Source organism: Scomber japonicus, chromosome 20, assembly GCF_027409825.1.
Source record: "Scomber japonicus isolate fScoJap1 chromosome 20, fScoJap1.pri, whole genome shotgun sequence".
Taxonomy (NCBI): Eukaryota; Metazoa; Chordata; class Actinopteri; order Scombriformes; family Scombridae; genus Scomber; species Scomber japonicus.
The window spans coordinates 25,741,154-25,762,104 of record NC_070597.1 but is presented as its reverse complement, the minus strand read 5'-3'; the positions used below and the strand labels follow the sequence as shown (position 1 = coordinate 25,762,104).

The 20,951-nt window shown below is 37.4% G+C and overlaps 1 protein-coding gene across 2 annotated transcripts; it reads left to right on the top strand.

The window, feature by feature from the left end:
- The first annotated feature begins 775 nt into the window (after positions 1-775).
- On the top strand, positions 776-20,402 carry si:ch211-214e3.5 (zinc finger protein 518A). 2 transcript variants are annotated; one of them, XM_053341261.1, is made up of 3 exons: positions 776-909; positions 3,059-3,137; positions 15,226-20,402. In XM_053341261.1, the coding sequence occupies exon 3, from the start codon at positions 15,246-15,248 to the stop codon at positions 19,431-19,433; it is 4,188 nt and encodes a 1,395-aa protein (XP_053197236.1). In that variant the 5' UTR covers positions 776-909; positions 3,059-3,137; positions 15,226-15,245; the 3' UTR covers positions 19,434-20,402. The 2 variants fall into 2 exon arrangements, with proteins under 2 accessions (XP_053197236.1, XP_053197237.1); XM_053341262.1 differs by lacking the exon at positions 776-909 and having other exon boundaries at positions 3,019-3,137.
- Positions 20,403-20,951: the final 549 nt, after the last annotated feature.

Sequence of the window (20,951 nt, the reverse complement as noted above, 5' to 3'; positions counted from 1 at the left end):
ACTTCCCTTGTTCACATATGGTCGAACAGACTGTCAGAATGAATTGCAATGTCAACTCAGTCAATGTGTGCCTCAGTCCATATGCAAAAAAAAACCCCACACACTAACCCTGACAATTGTTAACTAAAATATAGAAATGTTGGGTAGAGAGAAAGAAGGAGGCAATGATTGGCACGTGGAACATTGTGAAACATTGTCACTGCACTAGCTGATGAGGTAACATTGTATCCTCCATTATTGTAAGTCAGCCTGTATGTGTCTGGGAGTGAGTGTATGGTGTGTGTGTGTGTGTGTGAGAGAGAGAGAGAGAGAGGAGAGAGAGAGAGAGAGACAAAGAGAAATAGGGAAAAATAGATTCATTATTTTCACTAAAAGCATTTTGGGTTGAAAAAAAATGATTGAACATCGGACATTAACGAAGGCATTTCAACCTTCATGTACACAAGTCAAAAGGAAATGGCGTATATCCGCCATTGCTGCTCGTTGCTTCTTCCACCTAGAGCACTACACACACACACACACACACACACAGGCTCAACAATGACGTAGGGCTCACGCTGCGAAAACACAGCCAGCTTCTTGTGAACGTGTCGTAAAACAGAATACATCTCCACTCATGTCAAAGTAGTTTTAACTATCTTTAACACGACAACAATGTCCTCCACACGGCACTAGTTTGGTATTTGACAAGCTAACACATATTCATCCGCTTCTACATGAGTGTCAAGAACACAGCAGTACCCGGATGGACTGTCATGGCCGCCGTCGCTGTGGTTCCACAGAGAGGAGAGAAGGAAGGCGAATGTTGTCTGCTGTGTGCTTTTTTCCCCCCTCTTGAGCGTAACCTTCTTTTTTTTTAATCATGTCGGACGCTGACGGGACGCGGTCTGAACTTCCATCGAGTTCATAGTAAGAAACAACACATTTTTCGTAACTTTGAATATCTTCGCGTGGGTGGGGGCTTTATTTTGGTGTAAAATAACTGGTGATTAAACTCCACACACACACTAACAATGTCGCGAAGTGGCTCATATTATTTAGCATGTGTCGAGAGAGAAACGGTCCCAGTGGCGTTAACAGAAGCCGGTGTGTAGCGTTCAGAGTCCTTTGTTAGTGTCTGTACTGCCTTTTAATTGTCACATTGATGCAGCGTTCCCTCGCGTTTTCTAAACTTAAGCGACTATGGAGCAAGTCAAGTCGGAAAAGTGAACAACACGTTAAATGAACGAGTGAAGTGTTACGCCGAAACGCTTGTGTTGACTGTTGTGCACCGCCGTGTTAGTTGTCTGTATGTCTGTGTGTGTGTGTGAACTTACTGAAGCTATTACAGTTTGACACACTGCAACTTTTCCTCTCATCTCTAAAAGCTTCATTTCTATCTGTCTCCCTCTCATAGTAAAGGCCTTGTGTAGCTTACCTGTGTGCTGCCCAGGTGTTCACTCAACCCTTACTCACTTTTTATTATTATTTTTTTTACATTATATGATTCATTTTCTATCCAGTTTCATTAGTATTAATGACAGTTAAGAAGGCTTATCTCCTGTAGCTATAGTTGGATGTAATGTGGATTAAAATATAACCAGCTTGTTTTGAAGATGATTTAAATCAGACTCAATTATTTAGAAAGCAGTGTTGTTATGAATGTAGTTAGGTTGAAGTAGGCTGTGCAGATCATCAAAGTCAATGGCAGCCATTTTTTCCCACCCAACATGGCTTCCTCTGCTCCACAGTGTGGATGGTTGACTGAGACATATGGAGTTGTGAGGATGATGATGCCGGTCTCCTGCTGCTTATATCAGCTCATCCCATGTCACTTCTTTTTTTATAATGGAAGAGGTTTTGCTTGTAATCGTCTCTTTCCTCGTTGCATGAGGAGAGATCCTGTTGCATTTTTTGCTTATGTAATTAAGGGGCCTGTTTGCCCTGAGATATCAGTCACACAGGAAATGTTCCGCTCAGAGCAAAAGCGTTTAGTTGTGTTGTCGCTCAGGTGTCAGCAGACTTTGTTTGGGATTTAATAGAATGTATTCTGTTAAGCAGGAAGTTGTAAAAATGCATCTGATGCTGCAGCGTTCAAAACAATGATCATCAGTCAGAACCTCAAGCTGATAAACATGCAAATGCCTCACCTCTAGTATGCAACACAGGCTTTAATTTATCAGTTATGAATATGTAGTCTAAACTGAGCCGATGACATCATACAAGACATTATAGAATTGAAGGCGGAGTAGCAGTGCTTTTAATGAATGAATATAATGAGTTGGTTTAAATGACATTTAAAGACTCTGTTAGGATTTCAGTGTAGTACAATAGTAGGTTTTTCTGTTTGTACTCGATTTGTGCTTATTTGTAAAGTAAAGTGTAGATTTGGTAGGTATGAATGGTGTGACCTTGGTTTCAGTGAAAAGCCTCAGTAACCAAAGGCTGCTGGGGAGGATTGTTTACCTCACTGCTTTTCATAGAGAAAAATCATTTAGCTTGTAAAATGACACAAGAATGACAAAAAACGAATCACTCATTTGTGAATAAAAATATTAACATAATAATGCAAAACACACTCACATTGTAGAAGATTCAGCTAATTCTTTTAATATGTTTAGTTGGAGTGTAATAAAATGTGTTCTGGTGAATGTGAAAGTTGCAGATTGTTTTTCTTCTGTGGTTTCTGTCACAGATGCTCTTATTAGATTATGTTCAAATGATTGATTTGATGATTTTGATGACTGACTATAGAGCAATTTTAACACCTGTCATATAATTAAAACCTTACATAAGCAACTGAGTTTATTATGAAGTTATTTGAAATTGTTCAGTGCAGTTATGTCTAAAGAATAAAGGTGGAACATGAGTCCATTGAGTTTTTCTGCTTTCTATTGATGAGTTCATGTTAATTAGAAAAACTATTCATATATTGAAATTGGTCATTTGGGGTTTATGATAAATTACAGAACAAGTTCAGACATTAATAAGGGGGGCAACAGAAAGTTGCATTTGTGCAGCTTGAACACATGAAACTGCTGTTGATGCTTATCTCTTCTCTGTGTGTGCTCTCTCACAGGTACTGTAGCCACACTACAGGTTCCTCTTCTTCACTGAAAACTTGCATTGATGTCTGAGTTTTTTCGAAAAAGATACAGGTAATTATTCAAATATCTTTTTCTATTTTTTCTTAAAACTGCGACAAAGCTGTGACTTCACTGTGAGCTGTGGAAAATATTACATAAGTCTGAAATCATGTCTCATGTTGAACATTTGGTTTGTGTTTTCTTTTACTGTTACTGGTGCACCCACTTATTACAGTTTCTACTAAATTAAATTGTATTGAACGATTATTATATTATTTTTATTGACATATTAGTAGGAATAGAGTGTTAGTTTTCACACTTATCACTAGTGCTATCCAGTTCATGGTTTTAAGATAGAATAGTGACTGCTCATATTATTCTATAGGGATTTTTTAATGTAAAATAGTTCCTGTGTAAAACAGCTGACAATGTGTTGTGAGGATTCTCTGCAGTAACAGGACAATGAGACATATGAAAGAAGGTTTTATTATCCTAAGACTCTCTTACACATTCAACCAATTGTTTTTAACAGCCTGAAGTTGTTGTTAATCATTTGTTATAGACTGATGAATGTGTGAGATCTGATCATTACCATCATCAACAGCCCTGAAATGTTCATATAATAAAAAAAATACAATGATTTTGCACTTTTCAAAACAAAATTGCAAAGTGCATTCCATGAAATCAAGTAAAATATAGAAAGAGCAAAGTTGATAGTTCTGATAGTAAAATGAACAATGGTCAACCATGCAATAGATAAAATATAGAATTAAAGACATAAAAAGGATGAAGAATACAGTCAGTAAATTAATAATAAGGCCTTTAAATGTTACATGTTCCGCTCTGTCTGTTTCATTCACAAAAATATTCCCAAGAATAATAACAATGATTTTACACGGCAGAGCTTCAACATCAACCAATATTAATATAGCAGCCAATGATGTATCATCAGAACATCACAGCACTGTGACAGAAATACATACGAAATGTTTGACGTGAACTCAACATGCTAATAAGTGAGGCAGCCTGTAATGGGAGGTGGTCAAGGGATGTGACAGTCAGCAACATATTAGATGTGAGGATAGATGATTACAGTCTACAGCTGATGATGCAGAGAGACGCAGAGGCAGCTGTCACACTGACACAAGTTTCCTAGCAACTACTGTAATGTAGAAGCTGCTGCGCCAATATATAGCAATACTAATATCAAATTTGAAAACTCTGTGATTTATCAGCCATGATGATGATGATGATGATGATGATGATGATGATGATGATGATATGGTAAACAATGTAAAATTTGCATTGAGTTTGTTTTAGTTGACTTTTAAATGTTATAGTAATTCACATGAAGATGTAATTCCAAGTCAAACCAGTCTTACACTGTGTGAAGAAAGGCAGAGAACATCTAGTCAGGATTTGTAAACACATCTGGACCACTCTCCAATTTAGTTTGTACCTTTTTTTTTTTTTTTTTTAGAGAAAATTCTGAGTATGAGAAAATTGATCAATTAAAAAAATCTTCTTAAATCATCAGTAGGGCTGCGTATCATTAAAAAAATACTATCCCAGTACCAATCCAAGTACCCTTAAAGTTATACTGATACCAACTGAGTGCTACATTGGATACCTGTTACACATTTAGTACACATGCTTTTACCCAGTGTAACAGGTGTGTAGGGTAGAGGATAGGATACCCAGCCCTAACCATCAGTATGTGCCTTTTTTGGAATGAATGGATTCCTGTGAGGGCTTCTTGAGTAAGACCCATAGTTAATAAGAAAATTAATAAAAAGAAAATATTATGTTTCTGTTGATTTTTTTTAATAGTGTGATCGCCACAAAATCATTAGACTGGGTTCTAAACTTAAGAGATGGACATGTCTATATAGCTCTATAGCATTAGCTATATAAGTAAGATAAGGGAAAATTCAACAATTGATACAGCAGTATTCTTTAAAAGTGATGAAATATAAAATCAAATACTATATACAATAAATATACAGAAAGTACAGAATGTGTTAGTAGTTTGGATGAACTGACCCTTTAACATCTGTACAAATACACATTGTGGTTGTAGAATAGGAATAGCAATTCACTATTATCTTCTATTATCCTGTTTTAGTGGAATGGTAACATGATCATATAATTGTAGTCAGGGCTGGACCATATATTGAATTCATGATTAATTTGACTCTACATGGTAAAAACAGTTATTAACACATGGACAAAAAGGTAACTTAAAGTCAAATAGATGAATGAGCTACATTAGCTGTCTTCATTGACAGCTAATGTAGCAGTAGTCACATAACTGTAACATGAGTAGTTCCACTATATGTGCACCTGCTGCACTTTACAGGACTGTCGTGACTCCACGTGGCTCGCTGCTGTCACTGTCTCCTAATGAAGTTAACAGTCACATCTATGACAGCTTTACTTTACTTTAGTGTATTAGGATCCCTGTTAGTCATTGTGCTGGGCTACTGCTACAATTAACACAGAACAAAACCCAATACAGTTATATAAACCCACAATGTTATACAAAAATAAACATACAAGAAAAAAAGATTAAAGAAAAAAGAGAGCATGCAAGAGAGTAGCAGTATATGTTCAAAGAATACTGAAAAAACCCACAGTGGAAAGAGGAAAAAGAAATGTAAAGAACAGAAAGTCATCCCCCCATTAGTTCAGGATGACACCCATGGTAGTCTCTTGGCACATTACACCAGCCTATAATAAGACTGATCTGCTCACTGTCACTGTGTGTTTTTTGACAAGGTTTCCTCTCATTATTAGAGCTGAAGCTTCCAGAGTCTACAGAGTGTGTGAGTTCTTAGTTCAGTGTGTCTACCTGCTGAGTAGAGAACGTTAGGTAACAGCAGGCTCATGATGTAAAGAAACATGAACAGTGTGTTCTCTCTGTACTGACAAAAAAATCTACTAAATGATTAAAGTGGATGTTGGACCTCTATATTGTTCTCTATAAGTGACATTTCAATCATGTTTTAGTGACTTTGCAGGAAAATACGTTCATTAGAATTATGAGTTGTCCTCAACATTAAAGAATAGAGACTTGAACATGGGAAAACAGATATTCAGAACTTATGTATTGTTGTGTTTCTTAACCCACATCAGCCAGGCACAGTGTAGCATTGTACAGTTATTTAATTAGCTGGATGAAGCAACAACCAACTTTCCTATTATTTGATCAATAAATAGGTGATTTTCTAGAAAGGTGAACTTATCTATGCAATAGAGTAGGGCTGCAACTAACAATTCATTTTCATGTTGATGAATTGATTAGTTGTTATTGCAAAAGCCTAAAATCATGTCTTTAAATGTCTTATTTTTCAGTCTACTATCCAAAACTATATTACTGACTAATACAGAACATACATATTTATGAAGCTGGAATCAGTTTTCTTCTTAAAAATGACTCAATGATGAATCAATTATCAAAATATTTTAGCCATTAATTTAATAATTGACAAAGGGTTGATTTAATAGAGTAGTCATGGCAGCTCTACAAGTGCCAGTAATGGATTTTGTCCATAAAATAGTGATATGATGATGATGGTTTATGTGTGACCCACAGCATGAATGATCTCTGTGTCATGCATGTTGTATAACTGTCATGACTGAACAGATAGGAGCCATAATGTTATTAGTAACAGCCGTGTTTGACTGCTGTGACAAGCTGCCAATAAATCATCAAATGAGTCTCTTCATAGTATTTAAACACCTGCACAGTGCTCTCACTTCCTCTGACTAAACACTTATTACACTCATCACACTCAGATCACTATTTAAAAAGTTATAGATTTACTATATACTTATACTATAATCACTGCTGGGGGGTAATTAGTTCTATGTAACAGTATTACATACTTTAATTACAGAATAAATGTAAGTGTAATCTGTTACAGTTAGTGAGAAGAAATCATTAAATGTCATTGAATTACAATGACTGGTGAAAATGTTGTTGATTACATCTGAAGTCACACCTTTAAGATTTTAAGAGTTTTTCCCTCATTTTTTGATATTTAACATGTTACTGAATACATAAATTGCTGTTTTTAATTCTTTTAAATCAATATTATTTTATATGTTCTAAATAAATGATGACTTGGGTTTATTTGGAGCACACATGAGCTTAAATAGTGTCACAGTACCAATTAAACCCTCTTTATTCATCAAATATCTTTATTTAATATTCCAAACTCTACATGAACTAATGAATACATGTTGAAATGAGAGATAAATGTTGCTTTATAAGAAATGATCTCTTTTATAAATTATGTCAGTATCCATGAAAAACAGCTGATCTTAATGGGAACACTTATCCTAACAGCTGGAAACATTAGTTAGAACATTATAAGAGTAATTGGTTACATAACTTTGATTAAGTGATGTACATTACGTTATTATGTTACATTACTTATTACATTTTAAATAAGGTAACTAGTAATCTGTCAGTCAATCAGCTGTTTCAACAGCTAATGAAAATAGACTATTGATGAGCCGTTACTGCTGTATGTTGTACAGAGAAATGAAAAATAAAAGCAGGCAGGTTCACTGGTGGTGTTGATCACAAGTATTTCACACACTAGTTACTGTGATGTTTCAGTATTTACACACCAAACTGACCCGACTGACTGACATGTTGAAGCAGCTTTTATTGAGCTGTGGCTGATACACACTGTATGAGCATGAAGACAGTGAGCTTGATGAGACTTACTGTGACTTGGGTGCAATATTTACCCACAACAACAGCTGTGATGAAGAGTTTCTGGGACTCAGTAAGCACACAGCTACACTCTGTATCAAATATGTAAAGTTACTGTGTTCTTTTAAAAGGTTTAATTGAAACTCATAGCCTAACTGAACCTGTTCTGAGTAAATATAGCGGTCCAGTTCAGTTAAATCATTATCGAACCATTAACCATTCACCCATCACACTGTTTCAGGTGTAATATGTGTCATTGTGTTTCAAATAAAAGTAAATAGAAAAAGTCTAACCCTAACCCCCAAAAACAGACTGCGTCTTATACACCGGTTCTTAAAGTAAATAGTGGGACAGTAAAGTGTTAGCAGGAGAGGTCTAAACACACACACTAAGTGAAAACACCTGTGTGAAGCTGGGCTGCTGCACAATGCACTGCATGTAATTCACAGTATATATGAGAGGCTTTGGGCCTATACAATCTGTTTTTTGAGGATATTTATTTATTTATTTATTTTTAAATAAATAGATATAGGATGTTCTAAAAAAACAGCTTGCACTTAGACTCCTTCAGGCAAGACAGTACAAATTACGGGTGACAAATAGTAAGAACTGATAGTTGAAATACTTTCTTTATGAATTCTAACACAAGAGAAGAGAAGAGAGACAAAGGATAAGAAGATTTAAAAAAAACTCCAAACAATCACACAGCGTTTCCTCCAGAATCAGATTTAATTTGTGATGGTTGCTGACTGTTGGGCAGTGATAGTGTTAGAAGAAGAAGGTACTGACAGATGTTTGTATTTTAACAAAGGAAATAAGAGAAAACTATAAACTGAATTGTTTGGCAACCTTTGTAGCCTTTCTAGTATAGTCTGTGTTTACAAGGTACGCTTGAACGCAGCATCACGTCCCTTGTTTCCCTCACAGTCAATCTTTGTGTGTTTTATGTTTTTTTAGTGGAGATAGATGCCACAATGTTTTACTGTAGCAGCCACCACAAATACATGAATGTATGAGAAACACACCATACACACTAAAAATACTAGATCTCCTGGGGGTTGGGGGGACTTGCATCGCTATATATGAACTTTCCTTTCTAGGGGTCAGAGTGATCCATTTCTGCCAAAGAAACTGTACTAAAAGGATCCCGTCTTTCTTAAATTGGAATGATTTTCCAATGCCATACAAAATTCCATCTCCTTATACTCCTACCTATACATAGTTTATTTCTATTTGTCCGGTTAGGGTTAGTTGTTGATAAGCACATACAGGCCTTTGTCATATTTAGAGCCTTGGGGTGTAAATTCATGATAAATAGGTTTTAAGGGGAGGTGGACTCAAACAAACTACAGTAGTCCAATGTACCTCTTTACAGAAATTCCTTATCAACCTACATGCTCATGCAGTGAAGTGTTTAACATTATATTTCAAGTCATTTTTTCCAAGAGGAGAGGACAGGAAATCCATATGTATGTTTTTGAACTATATACATATGCAGAATCTTATATTTGAAGGAATTTTACAAAGTCTCTACTTTGTACATCAAATTTAGCTGACAGTTCATGGATATTAGAACCACCCCTCCCACCACACACACACACACACACACACACACACACACACACACACACACACACACACAGAGAGAATATAAATCTTCATTGTTTCTAATGCCCCTTCACAACCACATTTGATCATCATTATCTGATCTACCAAGTATCTTCTCAGTTCCCCCATATATGACTAAAGAGTTTGGTCTATTTTTATGTGTATCTGAACTTAAAAAAAGTAATGTTGGATGAAAGCATCACACTGTGATAACAGACAGTATCAGGATCCTAATGATGAAGAACTAAACAGGATAATAACACAATTCTCCAACTGGACAGTATAATGTCAATGAGTACAAAGTCTAAAACAAACTGTTTATCATTATAAGAAAGGTCCAGTCACATACAGATAGAGCTAATACTGGTAACAGTCATTATGTGTGTATTTGACTCAGTGACTGCAGGTCTGAGGATCAGTCAGCCATGTATTTAAACTAGATTTAGATTTAGAAATTTGTCTTGGACTCTAAGTGCTGAGACAAGCTTCCGCCATAGTTAAAAAGAACAAAAGAAAGTAAAAGTAAAGTTGCACATTTGCACAACAATAAATGATACAATGCTATCTGTTGCCTCAATAAATACATACATATAATAAGTACACATATTGCACATTCCCACACATTTCTGTACAAAGATTTCAAATATCAAATATTCTATCATCTATAAGATGTCAGAAAATGAAGTAGTGCCCATCACTATTTTCTACAGTTTCTACACTCTGTCTTTGTTTGCTTTAGGCTTTTATCACACAAGATTAAAGCAAGATTCCAGTCAAGCTGCTAGCTCAGGAGAGAGGAAGTAGGTCATAGGTGAAGGTCTAAGAGGCGGGAAAGATGAACGGATGTGTAGTGTTTTAGACATTTGTTTTTAGTTACATATGCTGAAAAATATGCAAGTGATTTACATGTAAGTAGAGAGAAGAGTGTTCTGATTGGTGGGACACACTCCACACTGGTATGCAGACTAGAATGCTGTTTTGACTAAATGTCAATGAGAATGTTTCACTATCTTTATTTTGGCTTTTTTTTTTTTTTTTTTTTTGAAGAGTTACAGATAACAGCTCTAAAAATTTTATAGTAAGTATATTCCTAACTTCACATGAGCAGTTACTGTAGAAAATCAATTCAATTCTCCTTTAAATACATAATGAAAAATACAAATATAAGATATTCTATATAATACATAAATGTGTTAAAGAGTTTGGTCCAGAGCTGCTCTGTGTGAAAGTTCCCTGAGATAACTTCTGTTGTGATTTGATGCTATGTAAATAAAACTGACTATATTATGAAGAAGGGATTGCAGACAAGTATTGCAGGATTAGATGATGCACAAGTCCAAGTTAAACATCTGGTTCATCCAGTAGTGATAAAGATCTCTGCTTTACACACGTTGAACTTTAAGGCATGATTGCCATAATTTATGTAGCTTTTATAGTATTTGATCAGCTCTGTGAATGTTCTTAGGTGGCATAACTCTAAACTATGTAGCTCTCCTCCCTGATAACGCTGCTTTCACATGGAATCAGGCAGACAGCAGACAGCAAACCAGATATCATTTTTGGTGGACGAGCCGTCGAGTTAAGACATTTATCTTTCCGCTGTCCTCCCTGATGGAATTTACAATCTTCATGTCACGTAGCTCCCACACATAAGGAGAAAACATAGGCAAACATCTGGACAACAAGAAGCATAGAATTTTGGTGTTTTTTTTATTGTTTTCTCTTTTTCAGACAAACATAAAGAAGGTTGCAGTTCCCCTTTCATTATCCAAGTTGGAAATGAAAGAAAGCCCTTTACATTTTGGAGGCAATTTAACGTTAGTTTTAAGTTTGTAATAGAATTTAAAGAGAAAGCTGCTTTTGCTACATCCATTACTAGAATAATTATTTAAATAGACTCAAAATAAGTGTATTATAGGATGGATGGATAGATGGATAGATGATGGATGGATGGATGGATAGATGGATAGATGATGGATGGATAGATGGATAGATAGATAGATATTCTATAGCCATAACTGGCTCTACTAAACTACACTAATCCAGATAATGAATGAATCTTATCTGGACTTGTTTTAACAGGACTGAGAGGGAACTCCATCGGTTTTTCTACATAAAGTACATTTAGAGGTGTTTGCAAGTGCTACTGTGTATGTGATAAAGCTGCTACTAACCTAACACAGCAGAATCTAAGACCAAACTTTCAACGGTTATGTTGCATTCTGGGTAAAGTAGGCACCAGGTTTAGAAAAGGAAAAAAAAGTGCGGAATAAAAAAAAGATATTTCAGGTTCTGCTGCATGGCACAATACTCATATTTCATACTAAAAAAGCTCTTAAAATATCAGGGTGACCCTCACCAGCACTGTGATCTGTGCACCAGTAAAGTTTCCCTCTGGATGTGTATTATTTGATTGTGTGTTGGCTGTGGTTAATCTGGCAGGAGCCTCAGATGGCTCTATGTAAGAGGAATACTGAATTAAAGATTTTCAGCAAAAACTAGCAGGAGTTTTTTTTACATGGAGTAAATCAGTTGAAACTGATTTGTGGAATTTGTGAACAGAATTGTGGGTGTAATGACAACAGAGCATATCATTTTAAATTAACAAGAGACTAAAGTTTACACTAACAAATGGAAATGGAAAGAGTTTTACAAAACTGATCTGCTACTGATCTTTTTTTACCCTGAACTCTGTAGCACCAGGCAGTAAAGCATTTGGCTTGTAGTGACTTAAAGCTCAATTAATATACAATATATTAAATGTATAATAGAAACTTAAGTGCAAATACATGTCACACTACTACTGCTGTAAAGAGATATAGTCTGTTACTGTTAAGTTTTAAAACTTTTGGGCAGGATGAAGTGATAGTGAGAGACCCATAGCAGACAGATGCAGTTAGATTTTTCTTTAAACTTGGTTTGTGTGGTTTATGCTCTGTACAGAGAAAACAAAAGGTATTATCAATATGAACAAAGCAGGTAAACATTGATAACAGAACCAAAGATTTGAATACAAGTTATGTGAGAATTGAATTAAACTAAATAATAAACAATCTTCCTCACATGACACACAACACATGGCTGGAATCAAAAATGGATGAAGGCAGCATATATAGGGTACATCTCATCTCCCTTTATTGCACTCGTTCCCTCATTTGCATATTTGTCCCTCCCACTGTGGATGCATTGTGAGGAGAGAGGACACAAGAAAGATGTTTTAATGAAACGTCCTTTCCTCTGATGTCATGTGAAGTGATGTCCATTTCTGATCACAGCTGGATCAGCTGACAGTCGGCTTTAATAGCTGTCACTGTGCAAATACTAATAATGGAGCACAGTTATCACTGCCAGCTGCTGTTCTCTATCTATAGTATACCTGTTAAACAAACACCTGCACATGAATAAAAACCTGCTTTCTCTGTTTATACTGTGTCCTTCTCAGAGGCACAGGAACCATTCCTACTGGCAGAATGCATTCATATTATTTATTAACTAGTTGCATCATGTAATACATGCATTTGATCTTCTGATTGTAAATTAATTATTTAATAACCCAGAATATCAGTGTGTCAATTGAACACAAGAAATTATTTACTAGTTTGAATATTTCAGGGAAAAGTTAAATTGTGCAACTCAAAACAAACCCAACAGCCACATGTGACTGACTGAATGGATATGACCACAAATGATGTGACAGAACGGCAGACCCTCCCTGACTTTAATTCCATATCCACTAAAAATTAATGGGATTACAGTGGATATAATGGATCTACAATTTAAGACAGATCCACAGATCCCTCCTCGCTCCTTGATCTTCAAACTAGGAATGAGGAAATATCAAATAAGGTACATAATGTGCCCATAGCCTCTTAGGTAAATTGGCTGCACCCCCTGCCTGGGTTGGGGTCAGGTGTCTCTGAATCCAACTGTTTTTGTCCATCAAATTAGCAATTTAAATAGTTTGATGAACTCAGTGTATGATTTGCATGCAAAACATTCAGTTCAACTAATAACCAGTCATCACAGTGTGGAACAGGTGCACTCAGAAGAAAAGTCTTCCATTATAAATGATCTACACTGTAGACCTAAACTCTCAATTCAAAGTCAGTAATCAATCTCCCTGGTAATTAAGGTGAGTGTAGGGCAGGAAAGCATTACTGAGTAATATGTTACAGCAATGTGATTACTTTTTTCAGTAATAGGTTGCATAAGGGCTTACTAGTCCCTTGTATTGTGACCAGACACTATGATTGTCCTTTGTTCAAAGTGTTTAAGCTGGAAGGTTAGTTACTCTGGCTTGGATTTAACACCTATGCTTTCAATGTTGCACCACTGCTTGGCCTTGTTACTGGGACATGAGGTTCTAAAATAGAACAGCAAAATATATTATACATTTAACAGACTCAATCTATAAGTGAACTCTCATTTTTCATTGTACAAGCAAAATCCAGAATGGTCCTCATAAGCCTCCTGAAAGAGTCTCCATCTTAAATACAGACTAATGACATCATGTGGCTGCACATTAAGTTTGGTAGTAAACATACCTGATTTCATTCCCAGCACACATCTCAATTAGAGAGTCCTGACCCTGCTCCTTTTAATGTCACATGTATTCTTACATAATCCAACTGCATAGTACACACTTGTGCATAGTGCACGCCTGAAATAGGCTCACATTGAGTTCTGTTCAGTTATATTTATATAGCACCAAATCACTACAAAAATTATCTCAAGGCACTTTTCACATACTGCAGGTTGCGACAGTACTCTTTATTTTACAAAGAACCAACATTCCCCCATGAGCAGCACTTGGCAACAGCAGCAAGGAAAATCTCCCTTTTAACAGATGGGCGACCATATGTCTTTATTGGTTGCATTGAGAGAGAAATAGGGAGAGGCAAAGACGGACACGGAGAAGCACAATAACAACAATAATAATAATGATGATAATGGAAGTATAACCAACAATAATAATAGCAGTCATGAGTGTCAAACAGGACCATAGGGGTCCCCACGTCCATAACCGTGGGGTTCATGACCCTGGATGGAGAGGGAGAGGAGGAGAGAGGAGCTCAAAGCATCATGGGAAGTCCTCTGGAAGTCTAAGCCTATAACAGCATAACTAGGGGCTGGTCCAAAACAAGCCTGATTGTTCGATCTCTGCCTTCAAGAATTACAGCCTTCATCCCTGCTTTCTTTGACATTTTTGTCTAAGAAAGCAGCACCATATTGTCTTATGGTGTTTTGTGTAATAGCCAGGTAGAAACGAGGTCTTTAAGGCCATTGCTTACTTGGGGTGTTTCTTGCCACAAAAAAATGTAGATTTTTTTGTATGTGTGTGTATAATTGGCTAATCAAGGATTGAAATAATACTGTAGAGTTTCTACCAACAAAGGTATGCACATGTGAACACCACACCAAGCAGTAATGCTAAAAGTTCAACAAATGAGCCTACAATGAGTTTTTATCCACACACATCAAAATGTATACACAGTGCATATAGTGTGTTAAAGGTTTATTCCATAAAGCATATTCATTTCTTATGATATTAGTAGAGATAGTCTTGGTTCATCTCTGTTACTAAATATTGCAGGAAACTCTGACACAACACAAGTTTGCCCTTGATCCTTGTCTAGTAATTTTCATTTGAATAGGCAGTTGAAATAATGGTAACCTGATCACCCATGGCCCTGTTCTTATTTGAAACAGGAAATGTCATGTACCATTGGATAGGTGCACCACAGTACACACGTAATATGTTACCAGTTATACCAGTTATAAGTGCTTCTTCCAGTATTAATGAAAAACACGTTTCTTCTTTTGCAGGAATCTGCAGATATACAGCTATGGAAGAAGATCTCACAATACCTCATGATTCTGCCAAAAACTGCAACATATCAGTTATAGAGGATGAAAAAGAAAAGGTAAAGGACTTTGTGTATAAGCATTTCCGAGAGGTGACCGATGGGCCAACACATTTCAATAATTCAGAAGAATCTCCTATTAAGGAACATGGGATTTCCGCCAAGAAGGATAAACAAACTCTCAGTAAAGCTCATTGTAAAATTCAGCAGGGGGCTGTTTTCTCTGGAAAAATACTGAGTTTTGGATGCTCAGTTTGTAGAGATGATTCGACATACAGTCCCAATGATCTCCTTAAACATTTTCGAGCGGCCCACAAAGGAATCCTTCCTACATACCCTTGTGATCTGTGCGGTTTTGTAACGAATGAATTCCCTGCTCTGCAACGCCATCGGATTGAGCACCGGAATACTCTTGTTACATGTGAGCTCTGTGACGATGATGTTCAGTACTCCCTGCTTTTGCTGACCAGACACTACATCATGTGTCACAGTCTAAATGGACAGTTTCACTGTGACTGGTGCCAGTTTACAACTGTGGATGCAGGGACATTCGTCCAACACATCCATCATCATAATGAAAGTCCTTGGAAGTGTTCAAAATGCAGACATATTAGCATGAGCGAAGAGGATCACCAAAGGCATATGAAAGCTCACTCGGGTACATTCCCCTTCTCCTGTCAGATCTGTGGATATGGTGCAGCAAGAAGTGACTACCTTAAAAAACACATGGCAGCTGTTCACAAGGAGGAATCTGAGAGAAGAAATGTGTGGAAAGCTATGGAAGACAGTAGCACTCCCACAAATTCATCTGGAAGTGTAAAATATTTGCTAAAAAAGAGTGGTGAATCACAGGAACTTCAAAGGATATCAAAACTGAACTGTGTCTCTGGGAGTTTACCGAACCAAAATGGCAGGCTAATCAAACCAGAGTTATCTTTGGAGGAGACCCACCACACTGATGGGACTGTAGCAAAAAAGGACAACAAAAATGGGAGCAAAGGTTCTCATAACACAGAGCAGTCAATGCCAGTCGTGTTACAGGAATGTGACAGCTCTGCAAGCTCTGACACTGCAAATCACACCAATCCTAATGGGCTGACTGTTCTAATGGTCAAAAACAAAATATCTCTTCCTCCCAACTGTACAACCAAAGTGATGGGGTTTAAAATGGTTGATGGGAAAAAACATTTAGTTCTCAAAGTAATACCAGCAGCAAAGCAAGACCTTTCCACTGAGAACAATTCCTCAGTTGAAGATGTGGGCTCCTCAGCACCAGATTCTGTGTTTGATAAAAGTAACGTTTCTTATGAGAATGGGGAAGGCTCTGCTAGTAGGAGCTCAACATCACAGTGCTTTGCTGTTTCACCAAGAAGTGGATCTTGCATACAAACAGATCAAGATGATATCATGGCAGTAAAAGTAAAGATTGAGGAGGAAGAAACCTCTGTTTGCAACTTTGACTCCACCCCACACAGAGATGATTTTGGGGAAGAGGCTAATCCTTCACTAAGCAGATCTTCAACTTGTGCAGATACGTTATATCCAATGACAAATGAGTTTGATCATGTGGGAGACCAAAGTCACCCAAGCCAAATGGCCTGCTCAGAAAGAAGTCAGTTTGATACTAACTTCATCTCTGTAACAATTAACACTGATGGAACTGGCCATAGTGGTTACAAAATTAGTAATACTTCGACAGTATGTGATGGGAAGGTCAGTACGTTATCCTTACCTTCCAAAGTTGCTCAGGAAACACTTCTTTCCAAACCAGTCAGCAAAAAAACTGTTGAGAACTGTGGGGCTGCAGATGAGATACCTGTGAATGACACAGGGACAGAAAAAGTCATTGACAAACATGAAGGGAACTTGTATTTTAACACTACAGAAAATAATGACTTATCTCCTCAAAGCACTCCAGAAAAGCCTGATAGGGTCAGAACTCAGATTAAATTGAAAAATGGCCAGCAAAATGGTCAAAACCTATTGCCAAATCTGGTTCCTCCATCAGAATCATCCTCACCCACTTCAGGTACCCACAGAGAAAGTGCTATGGGCTCAGAAAATTGCACCCAAAATTCACCAAGCCAAGAAGTATTTGCATTTCACAATTATTCCAAGGAAACATTTAGCACTTCTCCAAACACTACCCAGAACTTTGACAATATGTCCGAACTTTCTGTAGACAAAGATAGTATTTGTGAATCATCGCAGTTTAGCTTGACATTGGCAGAGTCTCCAGAACCATTCACAGAAAGTGACAATGGAGATGACTCATTTCAAGAAAATCATCGGGAGGCCATGAAAAAATTATCAGATAGTGACATCACAGTTGATGAGTTCACAGCTAGTGCTGATGATCCTCAGACTGAGGATGAAAACCCTGAATCAGTGCTCCAAGACTTTAATATTATCAAAGTTGAGGAGGAGAGCATTCCTATATCCAAAAAACAGTCTGAGACAAAGTGTAGTTCAACTTCATTGGGCAGCTTTGTGGAAGAACATTCAGATGCAATCATTACCCAACAACTTAACAAAGAAAGAATAGAGTCTACATGTGTAAGCAGTGATTCTTCGAAGCCAACAAAAACAACTCTACGAATTCTTCAACTGCCAGAGGGTAAGCAGCCAGTACTCCTGAGGGCTTCTGAGAATCGATTTGCCATGCCAATGCAGGTCAAGGCCACCCCAGGTTTCAAACTGTTAACAAATTCTGCAAACCCTCAGATCAATGTATCTTACATGAAGCCAGGGACAGAAAAATCAGCTAACCCTACTGGTGTAACTCTTACTCCAAACAGTAAGAGGACCGGTGTATCAGCACCAAAGACAGGAGCTACTGAAAAAGGGACAACACTTCTCTCTGCGGTTCAACCAGGTGTTGGCACCACCTCAAATCACTACCTTATTAACAGCTCAAGTTTGAAGGGTCCTGTATTCCTTTCAAGCACACCGCATAATAATCCTACAGACAGAACAGCAAAGACACAGCCAACTTGCTACTTGGTACAGAGGTCTCTTCCATTTGTTCAGGACCCAAGTACTCCTGGCCTTAGACTGGCAAGTACACAACTCCCACTAAATTCACGGCCAATGCTAGCCATGCCCATGACCCCTACAGACAAACCCAGCACTCTGCAGACTGGCCGTCAAGCATTCTTGCTCCGGTACATTTCTCCACCCAAATCAGGCTTACTTCTCAACAACCAAGAATCCAAGACTGGAACTCAGTGTAGCCCAACTAGTGAAAGCACTGGAAACAAAGTTATATTTAAACTTGTCACTTCTACCGGTAGCCTTCTTACAAGTGGTACGTCCACCTCAAGCAGTCAGCCTTTGTTTTTGGCCACCAGACCTCAGACCCAGTGTTTCCTGGTGTCATCAAACAAAACGAATGCAAATGCCTCCAATAGACTAAAGAAACTGATCACCATACAAAATACTGGACCGAAGGATGTTAAGGAATCACCCTGTCAGATGGCTGTAAAGGTACAACCGTGTGAAGCAGAGAAACCTATTCTAGCCCCAAGGCCAATTCGGCCTCCAAGCCAAAGGAAAAGGCGCAGGAAAGCATTATTTGATGAGCTTCCCTCAGCAGTGCATAAAGCTAGAAGACTCTCAAATAAAGCACTAACTGAGAAAGAGACTACTGTGTTATGGAAGCCTGTAGCCAAAGAAGTTGAAAGGACTCTGAGACTTGCCCCATTCAGTTCTCTACAGCAGATTAAATGTCCTCGCAGATACCAACCTGTAGTGGTGCTCAATCATCCAGATGCTGACATTCCTGAAGTGGCCAATATCATGAAGGTTGTAAAGAGGTATCGGGGTGCTGTTACTAAGGTCTCTTTGTCTCAGAAAACAATCCAAGCACTCTCAGAGCTTTGTGCTCTAGGGAAGAAGTCCCCGACCAAAGGTGCGTTGTCGCAAAGCGGTGATCCAAGACCTCGGCCAGTTCAGAGTTCTGTCCGAGAGCGATTCCTCCTGAAACTGAAGTTAAGGAAAAAAAGCAAAAAAAAGTACGAGGTTGTGGAAACTTTATCAGGTTGTAGACAAGAGCCTGTGGTGTTTGACTGCTGGTTTTGTGGTCGACTCTTTAACAGCCAAGAAGATTGGATCGGCCATGGCCAGCGACATCTTATGGAGGCGACTAGAGACTGGAATAAATTGTTCTGAAAGTTTTCCATCAACTCTAAACGGGTTGATATTCTGTCCTTTTTGAGGTGGAACAAATGGTTGAAGCTGTATATTTTTTAATGACCTTCCACTAAACGTTTGTTCAATTTCTGGTCCTGTAAATACATATTCTTAAGTGAATCATAGTTTATCTTTTCATAGGTGCATATTCTGGTAAATTATGTACTGCAAGCATGATTTATATCATGCATGCACAGGTCAAATTGAACTGTGAAAATGGTACACTGTAATTAGGAGTTGTGGTAAGAGCACTGGCTTAAAGAAAAGGGGATAGAATCAGCAAAGGTTGTATGCAGAGTTGGATAAATTACTCAGGTGATTTCATATTAATCTGGTTTGTCTTTTTTCTCATAAATTAAACAACAAAAGTATAGGCCTAGCTTAAGGGACTTTTGTATCTTTTCTTATCCTGCACACAAGGACAGGTAACTATTTGTATAGCTTAACCCTAAAGCTGGTAGATAAATTCAGTTGTTTTGCGCTTGGTCCAAATTATTCCTTTTTTTTATGATGTTCTAATTGAAGAGAGTAACATTTTACACAATTCTATTGTCAGGATTAGTTTACAGTTTCCTTGTCAGGATGTTGTCAACTTGTAGCATGCTTTTGTCCTAACTAGAGCAGAGATTTTTCACTGTATTCTCTTTAATTTGCAAATAGACAGTTGGTTTTATAAAATGCCTTTTCAGGAAAGAAAAATCCAATGTCTTTTAAACAGGGATGCTTCATGGCACACTGTCAGTACTTGAGAAATTCAGATCAGCCCATTCTACACCCTATGCAGTTTCCATGCAAAAATGTTATTGTTGTCAGCAGCTCAGGCTGTTTGCTTGTGCTCATGTTGTTAATTATGTGAATTCACATTTTATCTCTGAATCCAATGATGCATCTTAAAGGGCCCATGACTTTGCTTTCAGACTGAGTTTATTTTGTGGGTTTTAATGGTTGTTCCTGAAAGATAATGGTGCAGGATGTTAACATCAAGAGTGACGTCACAGAAAAATCTGTCAACAGGAAATGTCACAGGGCTCTACATTCAGACGTCAGTTTTTAGTTTCCCAAGGTTTAATTATTTTAATCATCATATTTCAAAAATTAATCAAGAATTGTGAAACATTTTCCATAGATTCTCAAATGTGAATCTTTTATTGCTGTCAACTGATGAAACTCAACACTTCATTTGGACATTAGTTTCAAGTTTACTTTCTACTGTTCTTATTACCAATTGTCGGTCATCTAAAAAGCACTTTGAGTTACACCGACTTGTAAGAAAGGTGCTATAAAAATAAAGTTTCATTTGAGTCCTGTCATACTCAACAAACTGCTGCTCTAAGGTTCTCCTCTCTAACAGAAACATTATTTTCATGCACATTTTTCCTCATTTCCTCTATTGTTAGCGGAACACACTTCATGCACAGATGTTTCTTATCAGAAGCATATCATTGGCTCAAAGGCATAATCTTATTTTTTCCTTTATGCTTTTAATGTGAAACATTT